Source organism: Populus alba, chromosome 8 (genome assembly GCF_005239225.2).
Source record: "Populus alba chromosome 8, ASM523922v2, whole genome shotgun sequence".
In the NCBI taxonomy this organism is placed as follows: Eukaryota; Viridiplantae; Streptophyta; class Magnoliopsida; order Malpighiales; family Salicaceae; genus Populus; species Populus alba.
In genome coordinates this window covers 2690406-2707135 of record NC_133291.1, presented here as the reverse complement: position 1 = coordinate 2707135, position 16730 = coordinate 2690406, and the positions used below count along the sequence as shown (strand labels likewise).

General features: G+C 33.5%; 1 protein-coding gene and 1 long non-coding RNA gene across 2 annotated transcripts; one reads left to right on the top strand and one right to left on the bottom strand.

Moving 5' to 3' along the window:
• Positions 1 to 1182: 1182 nt before the first annotated feature.
• LOC118052244 (zinc finger CCCH domain-containing protein 11) lies at positions 1183 to 6193 on the top strand. Its single transcript, XM_035063149.2, has 8 exons — positions 1183 to 1575; positions 1738 to 1822; positions 1917 to 2057; positions 2172 to 2260; positions 2905 to 3093; positions 3215 to 3345; positions 3431 to 3533; positions 5742 to 6193. The coding sequence occupies exons 1-8, from the start codon at positions 1408 to 1410 to the stop codon at positions 5925 to 5927; spliced, it is 1092 nt and encodes a 363-aa protein (XP_034919040.1). The 5' UTR covers positions 1183 to 1407; the 3' UTR covers positions 5928 to 6193.
• A 4196-nt stretch (positions 6194 to 10389) lies between these two features.
• LOC118052245 (uncharacterized) lies at positions 10390 to 11917 on the bottom strand. Its single transcript, XR_004688153.2, has 2 exons — positions 11318 to 11917; positions 10390 to 11032 (listed from the first exon to the last, which is right to left on the bottom strand). It is a non-coding gene; the product is annotated as an uncharacterized lncRNA (long non-coding RNA).
• Positions 11918 to 16730: the final 4813 nt, after the last annotated feature.

Here is a 16730-nt window from a genome sequence, read left to right as displayed (position 1 = left end):
TGTTGATTTTTTTTTAATATTAAGCTGGTTGAGAATTTAACTTTGATTTTACCCATATGCTTTTTATTTATTTATTTATTTATTTTTCTTTTTTTTCCAAAATTGTCTTCTTCTTTTTTTCAATTTTTTCCTTTTTTTATGTTTTTTTTCCAGATTTGTTTTTGTTGATTTTATTTTTTTTAAATACGAAGCTAGTTGAGAATTTATTCTTGCAGTTTTTTTTCTTTAAAACACTGTATATTGATACAGTGTTTCTCCATATGGTATTTTTTATGATTTTTTTTTAAAATTATCTTTGTCAATTTTATTTTTTTCATATTAAACTGGTTGAGAATTTAGCTTTGTAGTTTTTTTTTATTTAAAACAATGTGGATTGCAATAGTATTCCCCCGCATAATTTTTTTTAAAATTATCTTTATCAATTTTATTATTTTTAATATTAAGCTGATTAAGAATTACAACTGTAGATTTTCTCATGAAACACTCTAGATTGCTATAGTATTTCCTGCATGGTTTTTTTTTTCTTTTTTTGTTATGATTTTTTTCTAAAATTTTCTTTCTTAATTTTATTTTTTTAACATTAAGTTGGTTAAAAATTTAGTTTTGTAATTTTTTTTCTTAAAAATATTGTGAATTATAACAATTTTTTCCATATAATATATTTTTTATTTTTTTCATAAATCTATAATAACATACAAATATATCATAAGCCCGTAGCATCGCGGCCATGGCATTAGTATAAACCTACAGGAAGATAAAAAAGCCCCGGCGACATCTGTTGAGACTATGTGCAAACCATTAACTGGGTATTAACTGGGTGTCGCAGGTTACTTTGATTTAAGAAGTAACAATCAAATAAGTATTTCTCCTCTCCCCTGGAACGATACTCACATAGACTGATAGAAGGTTTATTTTTGTGTTTTAAAATATTATTTTTTTATTTTTAAATTATGTTTTTTATATATTTTTAAATTATATTAATTTATTTTTAAATAAAAAATATTTTAAAAAACAATTACTATAACACATAGCTATGAATAAGGTTTAGCAAAAGACGCCCTCCGTATTTGTCATTATTTCAATCAAGCCACGATTAGAACTAGAATTTGAAAACAATACACTACACGAATGACAAACACTAAATAAACTCTGCAAGGACAAGCTCGACATTTCATATCTCACCACTCCTCCTTCAATCAGACCGCAAAAACCAGACTCCGCAGCCATCACCAGCTCGTCACCACTCGTCCAATAAAAATTAAAAAGAGAGAAAAGCGATAACTATCATAGATCCACCCAAAACCCTTCCCACCACTCAACGCAGCCAGCAACAATTTTTTTTAAAATTCTTTGAAATCCCTCTTTTTTGCTCGACATCGATTGAAACTGTTAGAGGGAAAAGATAAAATGCCTCCAAAGCAATCAAAAGCCGATTTGGCGAAGAAGCAAAAGATCGTCGAAGATAAAACGTTTGGTCTGAAAAACAAGAGCAAGAGCAAAAACGTTCAAAAATATGTCCAAAATCTTCAACAAGCCGTCCAGCCCAAACTAGACCCTAGTAAAATCGCCGCCAAGGTTTTCTTTTTAATTTTATATTTTGTTCAATTTTACTGCTTGCTTTGGAATATTAGCTTAGATTTTCCCTTTACTGGATCCGTTTCATTTTTGTTCTTGGACTTAGTAATTTTAGCTTGAGGTTCAGCGAAATGATAATGAATAAATTCATTTAATGAGCAGAAAAAGAAAGAGGAAGAGAAAGCAAGAGAAAAGGAGCTGAATGATCTGTTCAAAGTTGCTGTTAGTCAGCCCAAAGTGCCAGTCGGTATGTATTCCGTGATTTAAAACTATGGTTAGTATTTGTTGTGATAGGGATTGATTGATTTAGGCATTTAATTGGGATTGTGGTTTTCGTTTAGGTGTCGATCCCAAGTCTATACTATGTGAATTTTTCAAGGCAGGGCAGTGTGCTAAAGGTTTCAAATGTAAGTTTTCGCATGATTTGAATGTTCAGAGAAAGGGTGAAAAGATTGATATCTACAGCGATAAGCGTGATGAAGGTAAGTTAGTGTCATCGTTTGTATAGAAGCCTTGAATTTCTCTATCTCGTTGTGTCATTGATGTAAATGTGAGAATGATTTTTTCTTTTTTTGGCGGGGTCATTGAAAATGAAGACACTATGGAGGACTGGGATCAAGAGACTCTGGAGAAGGTTGTGCAGTCGAAGCAGACTGAATATAACCAGAATAAACCGACTGATATCGTATGCTGACTTTTGCCTCTGGAGTATACGTTTCCTTTTTTTTATTCCTGTTAAAGTTGGCATGCCTGTCAAATAATTAATTCCTTCCAATTTCTAAGACATAATGGGCATGTTCTCATGTGCATCATTTACACTGCTTATCGTTTTCCCATAACTGATGGAAGTGATGAGAAGCTGCAATGGTTATTTCTCTACATGGTTACCTTGGCGCTTTCTATGTTCTCTTTCTGTACTTAGATTTAAATCTTATATCACTCGACAAACCATAGGAAAATGTTCTCTGTTGCTCTGCATCATCGAGAATTGTCATCCCTTTCTCACCAATCAAGTGATGTTTGTGTGTGTTTGGGGGGGGGGGGGTAGTGGTATTGTGGTAGTGTTAGAGAGATGGGGCTGCATCATTTACCTTTTCCTTTTCAGTTGCGGGGGAGGTGGATGGATTGAAAGAACCAGATATACATAAAATTTGTCTCAACGAGCAATCCAACATGCCTATACATAAAAGAGACTTGTATGTGTGGTATCAGCGAGGATTTGTTCTTCACATTGGTGCTTGCGTATTGTGATTTGTCACCCTATTGCTTTCAGTAGACCCCTTTGTAAAATGTAGCATCTATTTATTCTTTCTTTATATTGTTACACAGGTTTGCAAGTACTTTCTGGAAGCAGTGGAGAAGAAACAATATGGCTGGTTTTGGTCTTGCCCAAATGGTGGTAAAGACTGCCACTACAGACATGCTCTTCCTCCAGGATATGTTTTAAAATCTCAAATGAAGGCACTTCTAGAAGAAGAGGCAGACAAAATTCCTATTGAAGAAGAGATTGAAAATCAGGTAATAGTCATATTGGTTCTCATTAGCTTTTATATTGTCTCCCATCTATTTGAGTTCATTCTGGCAAGTTATCGGTGATTTTTGCTGAGTTTTTACTACTGTTCATGTGCTACTTGTGAAGCGTGCAAAATTAACAGCCTCAACTCCAATGACTCCTGCGCTGTTCTCACAATGGAAGACGAAGAAGGCGGAAGAAAGAGAGGCTGGCTTGGCTGCAAAACGAGCAGAAAGAGCTAAGAATGATAGGATGAGGTATGTCTTAAACTCTTCTTTTATCTTACACTATGATATAGTTCGCTGTTTATGTCTGACTGATACAACTTACAATTCACATCAGTGGTCGGGAGCTGTTCCTCTCTGATTCAAGTGTATTTGTGGATGATGCTGAGGCATATGAAAATTACCAAAGGGAAGAAGAACTTGTGGTTACTGAAGAGAAGGTAATCCTGCTACCTTTTAAATGTTGTGGTCTCTCAAATATGTGGGAGTTTATGATAATGCTGGTCAATGAATCCGACTTCAAAGCTTTCATTTTCCTTTCATCATTTTTGTAATTGTGCGGGGAGGAAGAGCTTACTTTTCCATTCAAACATCTTATGGCATACTTAAAGATTACTGTCAGAATCTCAATTTCTTCTGCATTATATCTTGTCCTTTTCATGTTAACTATTGTCTCAGCACTTGGCAACCTTGTTACGACTTTTAAAATGTTTTTGTTTCCTTTTCCTCCTCCATTATCTTGGAACTTTGTGAATAATTGGAGTGCTTTGTCATTTGCCTCTCTTGAATCCTACTTTTTTCTGTTTGGTGGGGGTGCTAGGGTATGGTTTAAGACCTTTTTCCATGGGTCTTCAAATGCCCACCATCCCTTGCTTTTGCTTGGCCTGTGGAGCATAGTCAGTGCACTCAAATAAAGCATTGCTCGTGTGACTTCCAGTCCTGCTTAAGAGTTGTGTTTCACTTCTGTTAAGTTGTGTCAGTAAAATTTACTATTCACTGGCTTCAACTTTTGGATTAATTTTTGTACAGTAAGTTCCAAGGCATGTTCTGTCTCTTTCCTCCCCTAAACACATTTTTACTCGCAAAGAGTGAACCTTGTGTATTGTGTCCAGTTTATTTTATGCCTCGCATTGCCTTCTCATATCAATGTGAGTTTTGTGTATTTAGGAAATGGTCAAATGATGATTAGTTGTGCTCTTTCCATAATGCTTTCATGGGCTTATGGAAATGCACAAGCATTTGGGATATTTTCAGTGCACAAAACCCAAAACATGAATCTATAACAGATTAAGGCCATGTTTGTTTCCCAGAAAGTAGTTTCCGGGAAACCATTTTCCAAACTTTCCCGTGTTTGTTTGCCATTAGGAAAGTTGGTCAACGAAAAACACTTTTCGGTCAATGGAAAACACTTTCTAATCAACAGAAAATATTTTCCGTTCAACGAAAAACACTTTTCAGTCAAAGAAAAATTTGGCTCGATTTTCAGGAAAGTGTTTTCCCTTTTAGTTATGTTTGTTTTCTGGAAAATGGTTTCCAAGAAATCACTTTCCAAACTTTCTTGTGTTTATTTGCCATTAGAAAAGTTGGTCAATGGAAAACACTTTCCAGTAAAAGAAAAATTTGTCTTGGTTTTCAGGAAAGTGTTTTCCTGGAAAATTTGGGAGGAAAACACTTTTTGGAAGTTGTAAAAAATTTAGAAATGTCATTATTTGTTGATTATATCAAATTTGATCCTCAAATTTTTGATTGCTATATATATATATATATATATATATTTTGTTTTGAATATTTATTTTTCAATTTCATCTCTTAAAATTTTATTTTTATATTAACTTTGGTCCTTATTTTTATAATTGCTATTTGCTTTTTTCTTATTATTTTTTTATTGAAATTTTTTATCAATCAAATTTGGTCCTTATTTTTTTTATTGTTACTTATTTTATTTGAAATAATTTATGAAATATTGATTATTATTATTTTAATTTCTTCATCCTTTATTTTTTTTTTAATTTTTTAGATTTGATCTCTATTATTTTGATTATTATTTATTTTATTTGAGATAATTTATGAAATTATATTTTTTTTCAATTTCATTCTCATTCAACTTTTTAATTTGTAAGATTTGTTCATTATTATTTTAATAAACTTGAGAAAAATAAAATATTAATAAGTTATTTTCTAGCTCATTTTCCATGGCATAACCAAACACTGGAAAGTGTTTTCCAACTTATTTTTCATTACACTGCCAAACATTGGAAAATATTTTTTCGGAATTTATTTTCCCAGAATTTACTTTTCAAAAGGAAACTACTTTCCAGCAAACAAATGGGGTCTAAGTGCATGTATTTTGAATGTTTTATTATTATTATTATTATTATTATTATTATTTTTAAGTTCAGGTTTTGGTGTTTGATGGTCTATGGTTTTAGGAAATGGTCAAATGATGATTAGTTGTGCTCTTTCTATAATTCTTTCATGGGCTTCTGGAAATGCTCAAGCATTTGGGATACTTTCAGTGCACAAAACCCAAAACATGAATCTGTTAACAGATTAAGTGCATGTATTTTGAATGTTTTTTTTTTTTTTTTTAAAAAAAAAGTTCAGGTTTTGGTGTTTGATGGTGTATGGTTTTTCTGGTCTCATTTCAGTCAAAGGTCAATTCAGCATCAGTGCCAAGCACATCGACAAGGGCAGTTGCTGATACAGAAGAGGACCTACCTGACGAGGATGAAGATGATGACGAGCTGGATATGGATGAGCTAAACGAGCTTGAAGCTACCTTGTCAAAAACATCTGTTCAAAGCCATGGGCCAGGTATTAAGGCGTCATCTTGAGAGTTAGAGAGAGAGAGAGAGAGAGGTGATGATGAAAATTTCAATTTACTACCAAGTGACTAATGTGAGAATACCAAATTTACCAATGTCAATGGAACTGATCTGCATTTCAAGTTGGGGCATTTCTCGGCAAATTTACCGAAGTCGATGGAAATGATAAGTTGGGGCATTTTTCTGTTGTGTTGTTCACTTCTGATATGTAGATTTTATCCATATTGATTGTTTGTGGATCTTGTTTTCCCATCAATACTTCACAGATTTAATAAGTCCATTCCAGCTGATAAGAAACGGCAGTAGCCTAGATACGGAGGCAGGTTAATTTGTTTATGGTAACTTTCGAAGCCGCCATGTAGGCGCACTTTGCTACAGGGTTCTTCTTAGGACTCACACCAACAATCCTATTTTACACCTGCATTGCCTGCATTTACTGCATTTGTAATAAGAAGTCGATGATCACCATTGATCAGTAGTCATCGACGTGTACAGAAGAGGACCATTCTGGGTTGCTTCTTTTCCGTTCTTTTATTCTCTTGTTGCTGATCGACTCTGACCTAGGAAACGAAGAAAATCTTTACCTCCTCGACATGACTTTTATGACCTGCACAGAAGCTTCGCGGGACAGATATGATGACATTTAGGGCATTCCATGTCTATTTTCCCAAGTCAATCACTTGATCTATTGATTGTGTAATAAATCTTTGGAAAACATCTAGTCTAATTGAAAGGAACATTCAAGGGTTAGTTTAAGCTTCAAGGCAAGATTCAAAGGACCAGCACTCTCTCTTAGGCAACCTGACATCATTTGTAAACATAGACAAGAATAAAAAGACAGGAGACATGTAGGCCCTCTTCAACATCAAATTGAATTGCTCGGCTGGCTTCTGCTAAGAAGCGGGTTAGAGCAGTAGACATGGATGATTTATTCTTTCGTTTTTAGAGTAATGCCAATCACGTTTTATAATTGCTTTTGGGATAATTACAAACCTCTAAAGCGTGAGTCTGCTGGGGCATATTCGAAGTAATTTTAAATTAGTTTGTTTGCTGTATCACATTGAACTTTATCCTATCAGCACGAGTTAAGTCAGATAAATTAAACGAAATTAACCATTAAGAAAGTAAAAGTGCTGCCATTTTAAAATTGATATTCAAAGCGTGGACAAATTCTCTGCAAGCTCACATACATTGTATTGGATCACGAAAGGGTTTGATATGATGCTGAAATGGATCCGTTGTTTGTTTTATCTTAAAAGTTTTTAAAAAAATTAATTTTTTTATTTACTTTAAATTATTTTAATTTGCTAGGATTAAAAATAATTTTTTAAACATAAAAAATATATTATTTTAATGTATTTTTAAACAAAATTCATTTTAAAAAATAATTATTACCGGATTTCAAAAACCTTCTAAATAATGCTGTATGCCCACCCCAGGGTAGAAAACTATAATACAAAACGGCCCTGAACTTTTTGTTAGAATTTGTATCGTCGCTCAGGTATTGTTCCATCTTGAACCCAGTTTATTGGAAAAAACAAATTGTCTTTGTCGATTTTTGTCAATTTAATGAGATAATGCATTTTATTCTAAAGTGGGTATCTAAAAATTAATGGAATGTGATAAATAATACTTAAGGACCTATCAATTTGCTCATGCTGCAATGTGTTCAAGAACAATGCCTGGCACCCTACAGGCCAGTGCAGGCCACATAATTTTCTTACTAGATTCATTCACATAATATCACGAATAAGAAGAAAAAAAAAATATCACCCCATCAGACACTGGAAAAAAAATCAAATCTTTGTTTGTTTTTTTTTTTTGTTCAAAGTTTCTATTATTCTTTTCCAGGTTTCCCATTTTTTTTCTCTCCATATTAAAATTATATGTGTGTGTTGCAAGAATACACATTCTGAATATTAATCATTACAATTGTTTTTTTATGTTATCTTGAATATTCTCTACTGTCAGTCAGCTGGACAACCAAACAATTCCTTAAAATGAAAAAAATATTAAAAAAAAAATCTCTTATTCTACAAGTACAGAGGGGAGGGGGTAGATTTCACGTCAAATTGAATTGATGACTCGTTCTGACATGAGGTGGATGCTGCGAAGAGATTGAAGTCAAAGAAACTGTTGTTTGGCTACAGGCGTATCATACTCCTCCATAGAATTTAATTCACATTGAATCCACATGTAGAAAAAATATCAGTATCGGACGGATTAGAATGTACAAGAGCATTAATCTTAATGGACCCACAAATCCATCTCAATCTAGTCGAGTCCCTTTGAAATAAATCATCGTCTTATCAGGAATCTGCAAGTGTGAGTCTAGCTTCGCTTCCTAGACATGGGATTTTAGGGATCTATTTTCCACACAGAAAACCACGGAGCATGGTCCCGGGCCCGTATCCCAGTAAGATCACAACTTTTTTTTTTTTTAAGATATATATATATATATATATATATATATATTAACTAATAATATAAATTATATTTTAATAATTTACCTAACCATTTAAATTATTAGATTAATATTGCATCTTAACATATACTTAGATAATTGATCACGCTCAAATTCCCACTTTGAACGTTGATTCTTCAACAAATATTGTAGCTGAGCAGGGAGCGAAATTAATGGACACCAAGATGACAATAGGGCTGGTTCAACTTCAAGTCAATTTGCCTGGCTGGCTTCTATATATTAAGAAGCCAAGTCAAACAATTGGCAGTGATAATTGGATGCTCATGTCTGATGAGATCAATGCCAGCGAGTGTTAGCAGAGCGTGCAGAGAAGGATCTTTCCATTTTGAATTGACAGAATTTCACAACACCAGGGAGTTCCTTGCAAGTTCACATACAATGCATCGGACGATACAGGTTTTCTCAGGATGATGTTCCAAGAAAGGGATTTTATTCAATGATGTTGAATGTAAGCCAAGAATCTGAAGTTTTACGATACAAACACCAAAGAAAGACAAACTTGGGTCAACCTTTTTTTTTTTTTCTTCTGGTATGCTTTGGTGACCAAAACTAAACGACGAGCCTGAATTGACTTTAATTAGCTCAATAACAGTTGGTGGAAACTTCCTCATTGGAGAGCATGAAATGCTGTTCTTCCATGCGAGCTACAGGTATAAAATGGCCGAGGCTTGCTATTTTGTATCCGAGCTAAAGATTTACATTACTTTATATTTAATTTTTATTAAATAAATAAAAATAATGAAATTGGAATTCATTACTACTTAATTATCAAAAAATTTATATTATATTAAAAAACAATTTCAACTCTAAATCTTAAATTATTAAATTAAATCTCCTGATATAATTTATATTATACTGGGTTGGTGCGAGATAGTCCTGAAGTCAAAAAAAAGAGAAGTGTTGTTTCGAGAAGCACTCATTGAATTCAATTCACACAGATCACACGTGGTGAAAGAGTATTAACAGTATATATATTTGGATTGGCTTAGGAAGCATAGAAACATTTTCAGTATCTTTTTAGTCAAGTCTACTTGGTAATTAATTGCCTTGTCAAATCCGAAATGTGCATCACCTTGGTAAATTATATCTTTTCAAGAATTTCTTTACATGAACTGAGATGAATTGTACGGACCCCTCTAATGCCATGTATAATTTACTATTAATTTCTTGTCACGTCACCTTCTAGCCACGAGAGACTGGTCAAGCTCGGACTCCTCCTTTGAAAGTTGATTAATTCTCGACGAGCACATGCCTTTCTCAATAAAGTTTGCGATTTGCATAAGAAATTATATGGTATTTCATGTGGATGTAATCCACGATTGACAGCAAGATGGATTTTTTGAAGTAAAGAGAAGGCAGGTGGAGGGCATTAATTAGTTGTCATCGTTTTCAGACAAGAGGATAGAAAAATAAGGAAGGTAAGACAGTCAAGTCTTCTTGTACATTTAGAGGCCCGAGACACCAGTGAGAATGGCTTTTGGATGGCTAACGGACCGTTTCTCTGTAAAGGGCATGTGCTCCATATATTTTATCCACATTCATTCCATTGCATTTAAAAAGTACTTTTAAAAAATAAAAACAAACATGTTCTAAGTCGAGAATTGTTATAAGGTAGAATCATTTAATAATCTTAGAGAATCAAGGATCCCATAATGTAAAATAATTTAATAATCTTACATTTTTCAGCAATATATTTTGTTTGTAGTTTCATTCCATATTTTCCTTTATATCTTCTGGTTTGCCTGTGATTAAATGTTGAAGGATGATTGTTAAATTCAAAATTTAAAAGTAAATGAAATCATAGTCATACTTGCTTCAAAACTAGAATGGATTTATACATTCTCTTCCCCCGATGGCATGGTGGTGCAGAAGTCCTTTGTGATCTTGAGGCAATGAACCCTCTGGATGAGCAAAGTATTCAAGAGTGAAGAATGAGAGAGCAAAACAAAGAGGGAAATCGATCATGGAAGTTGCACACAGATACGATGCTAATAAATAAACCAGCGAGAGCTGACAGTTCAGAGAAAGAACAGGGGGGTCCACATACATGCATTACATAAATTACAAAATAAGTGCAGGAAATGGCAAAGAAAGGAGTGCTTGCACAGCGACAACTTCCCAAGCAAGTTCTACCAACAACACATACTGCTAAACTAGTCAAATTTTAGGTTTATGATATACACAAGCGATTGGACAACCAGTTTAATACAAAACAAAAAAAAAAACCCGTCCCCGCCGCCCCCTCATTTTCCTCGATCTTGAGATACCAGACTAAGAATAACAAAGCCAGTTGACCCTGTTTACTTGGAGCAGTAGCCACTTTCTGGAAAATAGATCAAGTTTTTGCCACCATCTTTATCATTTTTTCCCCCTGCCCATCCTGTTATAAATGTCTTTAGGTCTTCACCAATTTTGGCTTTGATTTGACCTCTTCTCGGTGGGAGGCTAGCGTTTCCTTTCTCCCCTGGGGTGCCATTTTTGTTGTCCATGCTTCTGATCTGAGAGAAAATCAGCAGGGTGTGTTTCCAAGGGATAAGGGAGGACAAGAAAGAAGCTTTGAAAGTCACTGGAGAAGAAGAAAGGAGAAACACAAGCGAGGCATGGCACCACAGGCTGGGGTCTTTATATCCTGGAGATTGAGAGCATGAATATAAAGCCAAATGATCACAAAGTTTAAAGCACAGTGTGAACACATAGCACTGTCGAACATAGTGAACGGGACATTCTGTGGTGTGTTTGTGTTCGATACAATAACATTCCAAGATGTGGAACCCATCAGGAAATGTTGTCTCTCTGGATCGAATTTTATTGCAAGTAAATGAAATAAAGACAAGAATTGAAAGAATGAAAGGATAGAAATATGCAGACAAAGATAAAGACTAGTCATACTACTATGTTGTGGCAGACATCTAACCTTAGTAACCAAACATATTTGTCCCTGCTTTACAGCTGCCATCAAAAGACCTGCAGAAACTTCTGAGATTCTAATCCTTAATTCCTTGTCATATTCAAGTGTAGTCAGTAGTCACCCTTTGAAAAGGTCAAGGCTTGGTATGCTCGCTGGCACCCAGATCGGCAAGATTAAAATAAATGCATGCTCGGTGTTTCTTTTAATTGGTGGTACACTTGCCTCTTGATGCTTTGAAGGGCTCGTCTCATCTCTTAGCTGAAAAAACAAAATCCTATGATATCTTCTCCTGCTGAAGGACACCACATCGGTAAACTTAAACAGACTTTCTTCGGAGTCAAGCTTTAATTAATAACTCGCAAATATTGTATTTTATTATGTGTTCACACTGTTGGAGGGGCTTTGGAAAGATGCATTTTGTCTTCTCCTTTTGTTCTTCCTGTTAGTAAGAAATTTAAAATAGCTCCGATTTTTACTGTTGATCCCATCACAAGCCACGATGAATTCGCACAATTACTCTTTTTTTTCGTTACTCCAATTTATTTATTTTTGCATTCTTTTTTTTCTTCAATCCTTGATATTACGATGAATCTCTGGTTTGACAAAAGAAAGAAAAAGTTATCGTATGCCAACAAAGAAGAAAAAATTATTAAAGAAAAAAAAATCAGATAATATTGAATTCGTGAGAAACCTCAGACTATATTGGTGCTTTTCATGGCGCTAAGATGCCGGTCTTGATCTTCTCAGCGAATGTTCATTCACCTAATAAGCAAATTATCTCTTGGAACAGAGACCTTTTAATATTTAAATTAGTAAATATAGGAGAAGTGAAATTTATATAAAATAAAAGTGTATGAAAAACAAGAGTGGGAGCGTGCAGGAAAGAGAGAAATGAAGTCCACTTTGCTTGAGTGTATCCCCTTCTCTCCAGCTTTACCCGTTGCTTACCCAATTGCTTACCCAATCAGGGGTGGAACTAGGGGAGGCAAGGGGACCCGGGCTGCAAAATATTTTAATTTTTTTTATTTAGTATTTAAATATGAAATATATAATATTTTTTATTTTAAATAAATAAAATTTTTAATAATATATAATGTTATATTAATCTTAGCCTTCCCTGTTACATACCCCAGCCCCCCCGGGTAATATATATTTTACTAGAAAGTTGAGTATTGGTTAGTACGCTATGTATACCATTTGTGGAGAGGTTGAATCTTGAAAACAAGCTATTGGTGACAATGGAATTATTAATGATTGTTTAATAGTGGATTTATGATTGTTTTTAAATAATTTTTTGCGTTAAAAATATATAATAATGATATATTTTTATTTTAAAAAATTATTATTAATATTAATATATTAAAATGATTTGAAAATACTATAAATATATTAATTTAAAATTAATAAAAAATAAATCATTTTAAAAAACAAAAAACAAATAGCCGTTCGAGGTTTATTACTTGCTAGAGAAGGTGATATGATTTGTGATGGGTGGTGTATTAAAATGCGTGGACAGCTAGAGAAAAAAATATGTCAGAAAAAAAGAAGAGACGAGAGAAAGAAGACAGAGAGGTCGAGGGGCAGCCATTTTTTTCTTTTCTTTCCCTTTCCTCGTACGATCAGCGGATCACTGGTCCAGTTCTCATTAGACAGAAACCAAAAACTGCTGTGGAAATTGCAAGCTTGGCAAGCAAACTAAGAGGTTAAAAGTATGCAATACTAACGAGGGAAGAAATAGTTAGGATCTTCAAAAAGATGTTCTACGGAGAGCCCTTGTTCAAGAATGGAATCATTTGATATCTGTTATTTGCTTTGTGATTTATAAAGATAAAAGACGCAATTATGAATTATTCCTCGAAGATTCCACCACCATTTCTCTTCTGCCTTTTGTTAACTGAAAAGAGTTCTGCAATGCCTTTACCTTCTGCTAACAGCATGGACATTAAAGCAGAAAAAGAAGAAGACAAGAAACAGAAACTCTTGGTAATAAATATTAGCAAATTCAGAGATGAATGAAGTTTTATCCCAGAAACGAAACAGACTCGCGTCCAGTCTAGCTCCAAAAACATAAACACCCTGTAAAACTTGGCATAAAATAAGAAGATCAAATTTTATAAATGTATGTTTATAGATGAAATGTGAAACAGCCGGGAATCCAGCAAATGAACCCAGAATTTAAGAAACTCACAATCACCATATAACCTATATTTAGTTGCAGCAACATTCTTGACCAACCAAGTCCATCTCCAGTCCACCTCCTAACTGGCTAAAATGAAGAGGGAGGATATTCCTATTCGTGTGCCTCGAAGTCAATTTATTGAAAATAAACAACGAAAAATAACGGTGAACACAGGTTAAGAAAGCTTAATCTGGTGAATAAGGAAATGAAGCGAAGGAGAAGAATTGGTTGCCACGATCATTTCAAGGTCAAGAATCTGAATGTCCCTCTGAAGTATATGTGCTCGTGGAAGCCGAGCCACCATTTCCATTTCCCTTCTTTGACAATCCAGCCACTGAAACAACATTCTTTACCTTCTGGACCAGCTCCTTGAATATCCTCGCCTTAACTTGACCCCTTTGTGGAGGAACCCTTGCTGATCCTGACCCTTTTGGTCTCTCCTGATACTTATCTTCCATTGTTTAAAATTGTCAAGCAGTAGAAACAGAACACAGAGTCTGTTTTCAAACAGACGAGAATCACAGAACTAAGGCCTGTCAAGGAGCACGGATACTAAGGAGAGTTTTTAATTTTATTTTTTTGCAAAGTCGCTGGTAAAAGAAGAGAAGATGAAGAAAGGGATTATTTTGGAGGGGTAAGGGACTGGTGGGGTATATATGTAGAGTCGAGAGATTATGGTGGGGTATACATGTCGAGCTGAGTGGCATACGAGTAGTAGTATTTGGAAATACGGTTGAAATTATATTTTTAAAAAATTCAAAAGCTTTTTTTAATTAAAATTTAATGTGGTTTGTATTTTTTGGATTGTTTTCATATATTGATGTCAAAAATAATTTTTTAAAAATAAAAAAATATCATTAACATGTATTTCAATACAAAAAATTATTTAAAAAGCAATCGATATTATACTGTAAAACACGTTCAAACCAGTTCAATCAAAAGCATCCACATAGTGTGGAAATGATTTTTAAACTCGAGATAAATGAATGCTTGAATTCAATTATAGAAGTGGGGATTTTGATGTAAGACAGCTGTTTCCTTGTAGTTATTAAATTTTTTCTATGGTTTTCCCAGTCATGATTTGATATGGATAGGCCCTAACTCTGGGCAGTATATGAAAATAAATATTTATCATCTTTTAAAAATCCCAGTAGTGGCAACATCGATTTTGTCAAAAACAAAACATTTCTTCGATAGTGGCAGCAGAACCAGTTCCTGGCTCCCCTGCCCGAAGAGTCTTCTCATGTATTCTACGCACTTCCTGTGATAGTTTATGAAGCAGCATCTCATGGCTCAAAAGCTTATGGTTTTCAACCAAATTGCACGTCGAGGTGAGGTATGACGACGCCATGGTTGGTCAGTTAGTGCGAAAAAAGAATGTAGCGTAAAAATAATTAGAGCGTGATTGACAGTGTGGTAGCGGTTGCTTTTCAAATAGCTTTTCGTACCGAAATACATGTCAATGATATTTTTTCATTTTTTAAAAGTCATTTTTGACATTAGCACATCAAAACGATCCAAAAAATACAAACCAAACTCACTTTTAACAAAAACAAAAAAATTTTAAATTTAAACAAAACACCATTTGGAACGTAATTTAACAAAAACTACAGCTTCCCAAATGACATTTATAAGAACAAACGAGGCACATGACCTCATGGCTAGGGACTCGAGGCTCAGTAAAGTACGCCATAAAAAAAAATCACTAATATGTTTTTAGGCTGACACTACAGTATGATGTTTGAGTGAAAATATTGAGAAAAATAAGAGTCAGGGTATCTGATGATCAAGGATGGAGCCGTGATTTTTTCTTGTCCTGATTATTAAATAAATATATTAATTTTATTAAGATTAATTATTAATTTATATGTATACATTTTTAAAGTTAACAATAAAATTTTAATTTAAATACACTATCAATAATATTAAAAAATAAATTTAAAAATATATAAAATTGAAATAAGAGTAAAAATAAATTCGTTATTAAAATTAGATTCTTTGATATTTTGTGGAATATAATTTATCCATAATTAAATTAGAATTGATATTATAACAACCCTTCAACTAGGATAAAATAACAATTTTATGTCAACTCAAAAATAAAATAATTAAATTTTTTTTATCTCAATATTCCTCCTTTCTACACTTGATTCTTTCTTAGATTAGTGTTTTATAAGTTAAACTTTGTAAGTTTACAAGGTTATTTTCTAACTTTTTTTTTCTTTGGATTTTTTTTTTTGTTTTTTCCTTACTTTTTTCTTTTTCTTTCTAGCCTTTTTTTTTTCTATTATGCTTCTGCCCAGTCGGCAACATATAAAAGAAAATAAGAGCTAATTTGTTTTATTTTTTAATGGCAGATAACTTTTTTACCCTTAATGAGTCGTTTTATTTTTATTTGACGGTTTTTTTTGTTAGCATTATCAAGCTCCGTTCATTCTAAGATTTTAACTATATTTTATTTAATATATTTTAAAATTCCTCGTAAAATGCAGCTAAATTTGATTGCCAGATTGACAATTACGCTAAATAACGTAAAATTATCAAATTGTGATTTTTATTAAATTTATGAATTTCTTTAAAAATTCTAAAATCTTAATTCAAGCAAGAATATTATATTAGAAGGCTACATATAAATTTCTAAAATTTTTTGATAACTCAATCAAGAATTACAAAATTTATTTTACATGAAAATAACAAAAACATCAATAAAATCTTGACTTGAGCTGTAGCCCACCCAAGCCTAAATTAGACAAAATGTCGCTGAATATTCGTTGACCATGGGTTGTTCACCAGGTTCATGCATGGAAAACCATAAGTTTCCATCCAAAATTTTCTTTCACTTCAACAACTTTCCACTCAAGCCCTGGTGTGTGAACATGGAAACATGAGAGCAACGAGCCATTTGACAAATTTGCATCACATTAGCTAGATTAACTTGTTTTGACGTTGAAGGAGAGATTGAAACTACCTAGCGTAGCTAGAACGACGGGGACTTTGATCCTTGGAATCAGATGTCAATAAATTACTTGACCATTGTTCCAGGAAAGGGGAAAAAAATGACAAATTCCTTGGATATATAAAAGGACAATACTGCAGTGGCAGCTTTGAATTTGAGGATAAGCACCCTTCTGTTCTGTACCTCAGCCCCAAGTGACACGTGGCTTTGGTTTAATTCATGTCCCGTATATTTAGCATTTAAAATCAGTGTCACAAGAATTCACCATTGAATTGTCTGCGATG

Coding starts and splice junctions, on each gene's coding strand:
- LOC118052244 (XM_035063149.2), top strand. CDS start 1,408: ATGCCTCCAAAGCAATCAAAAGCCGATTTGGCGAAGAAGCAAAAGATC. Junction 1,576..1,737: donor CTAGTAAAATCGCCGCCAAG/GTTTTCTTTTTA, acceptor TTTAATGAGCAG/AAAAAGAAAGAGGAAGAGAA. Junction 3,094..3,214: donor AAGAAGAGATTGAAAATCAG/GTAATAGTCATA, acceptor CTACTTGTGAAG/CGTGCAAAATTAACAGCCTC.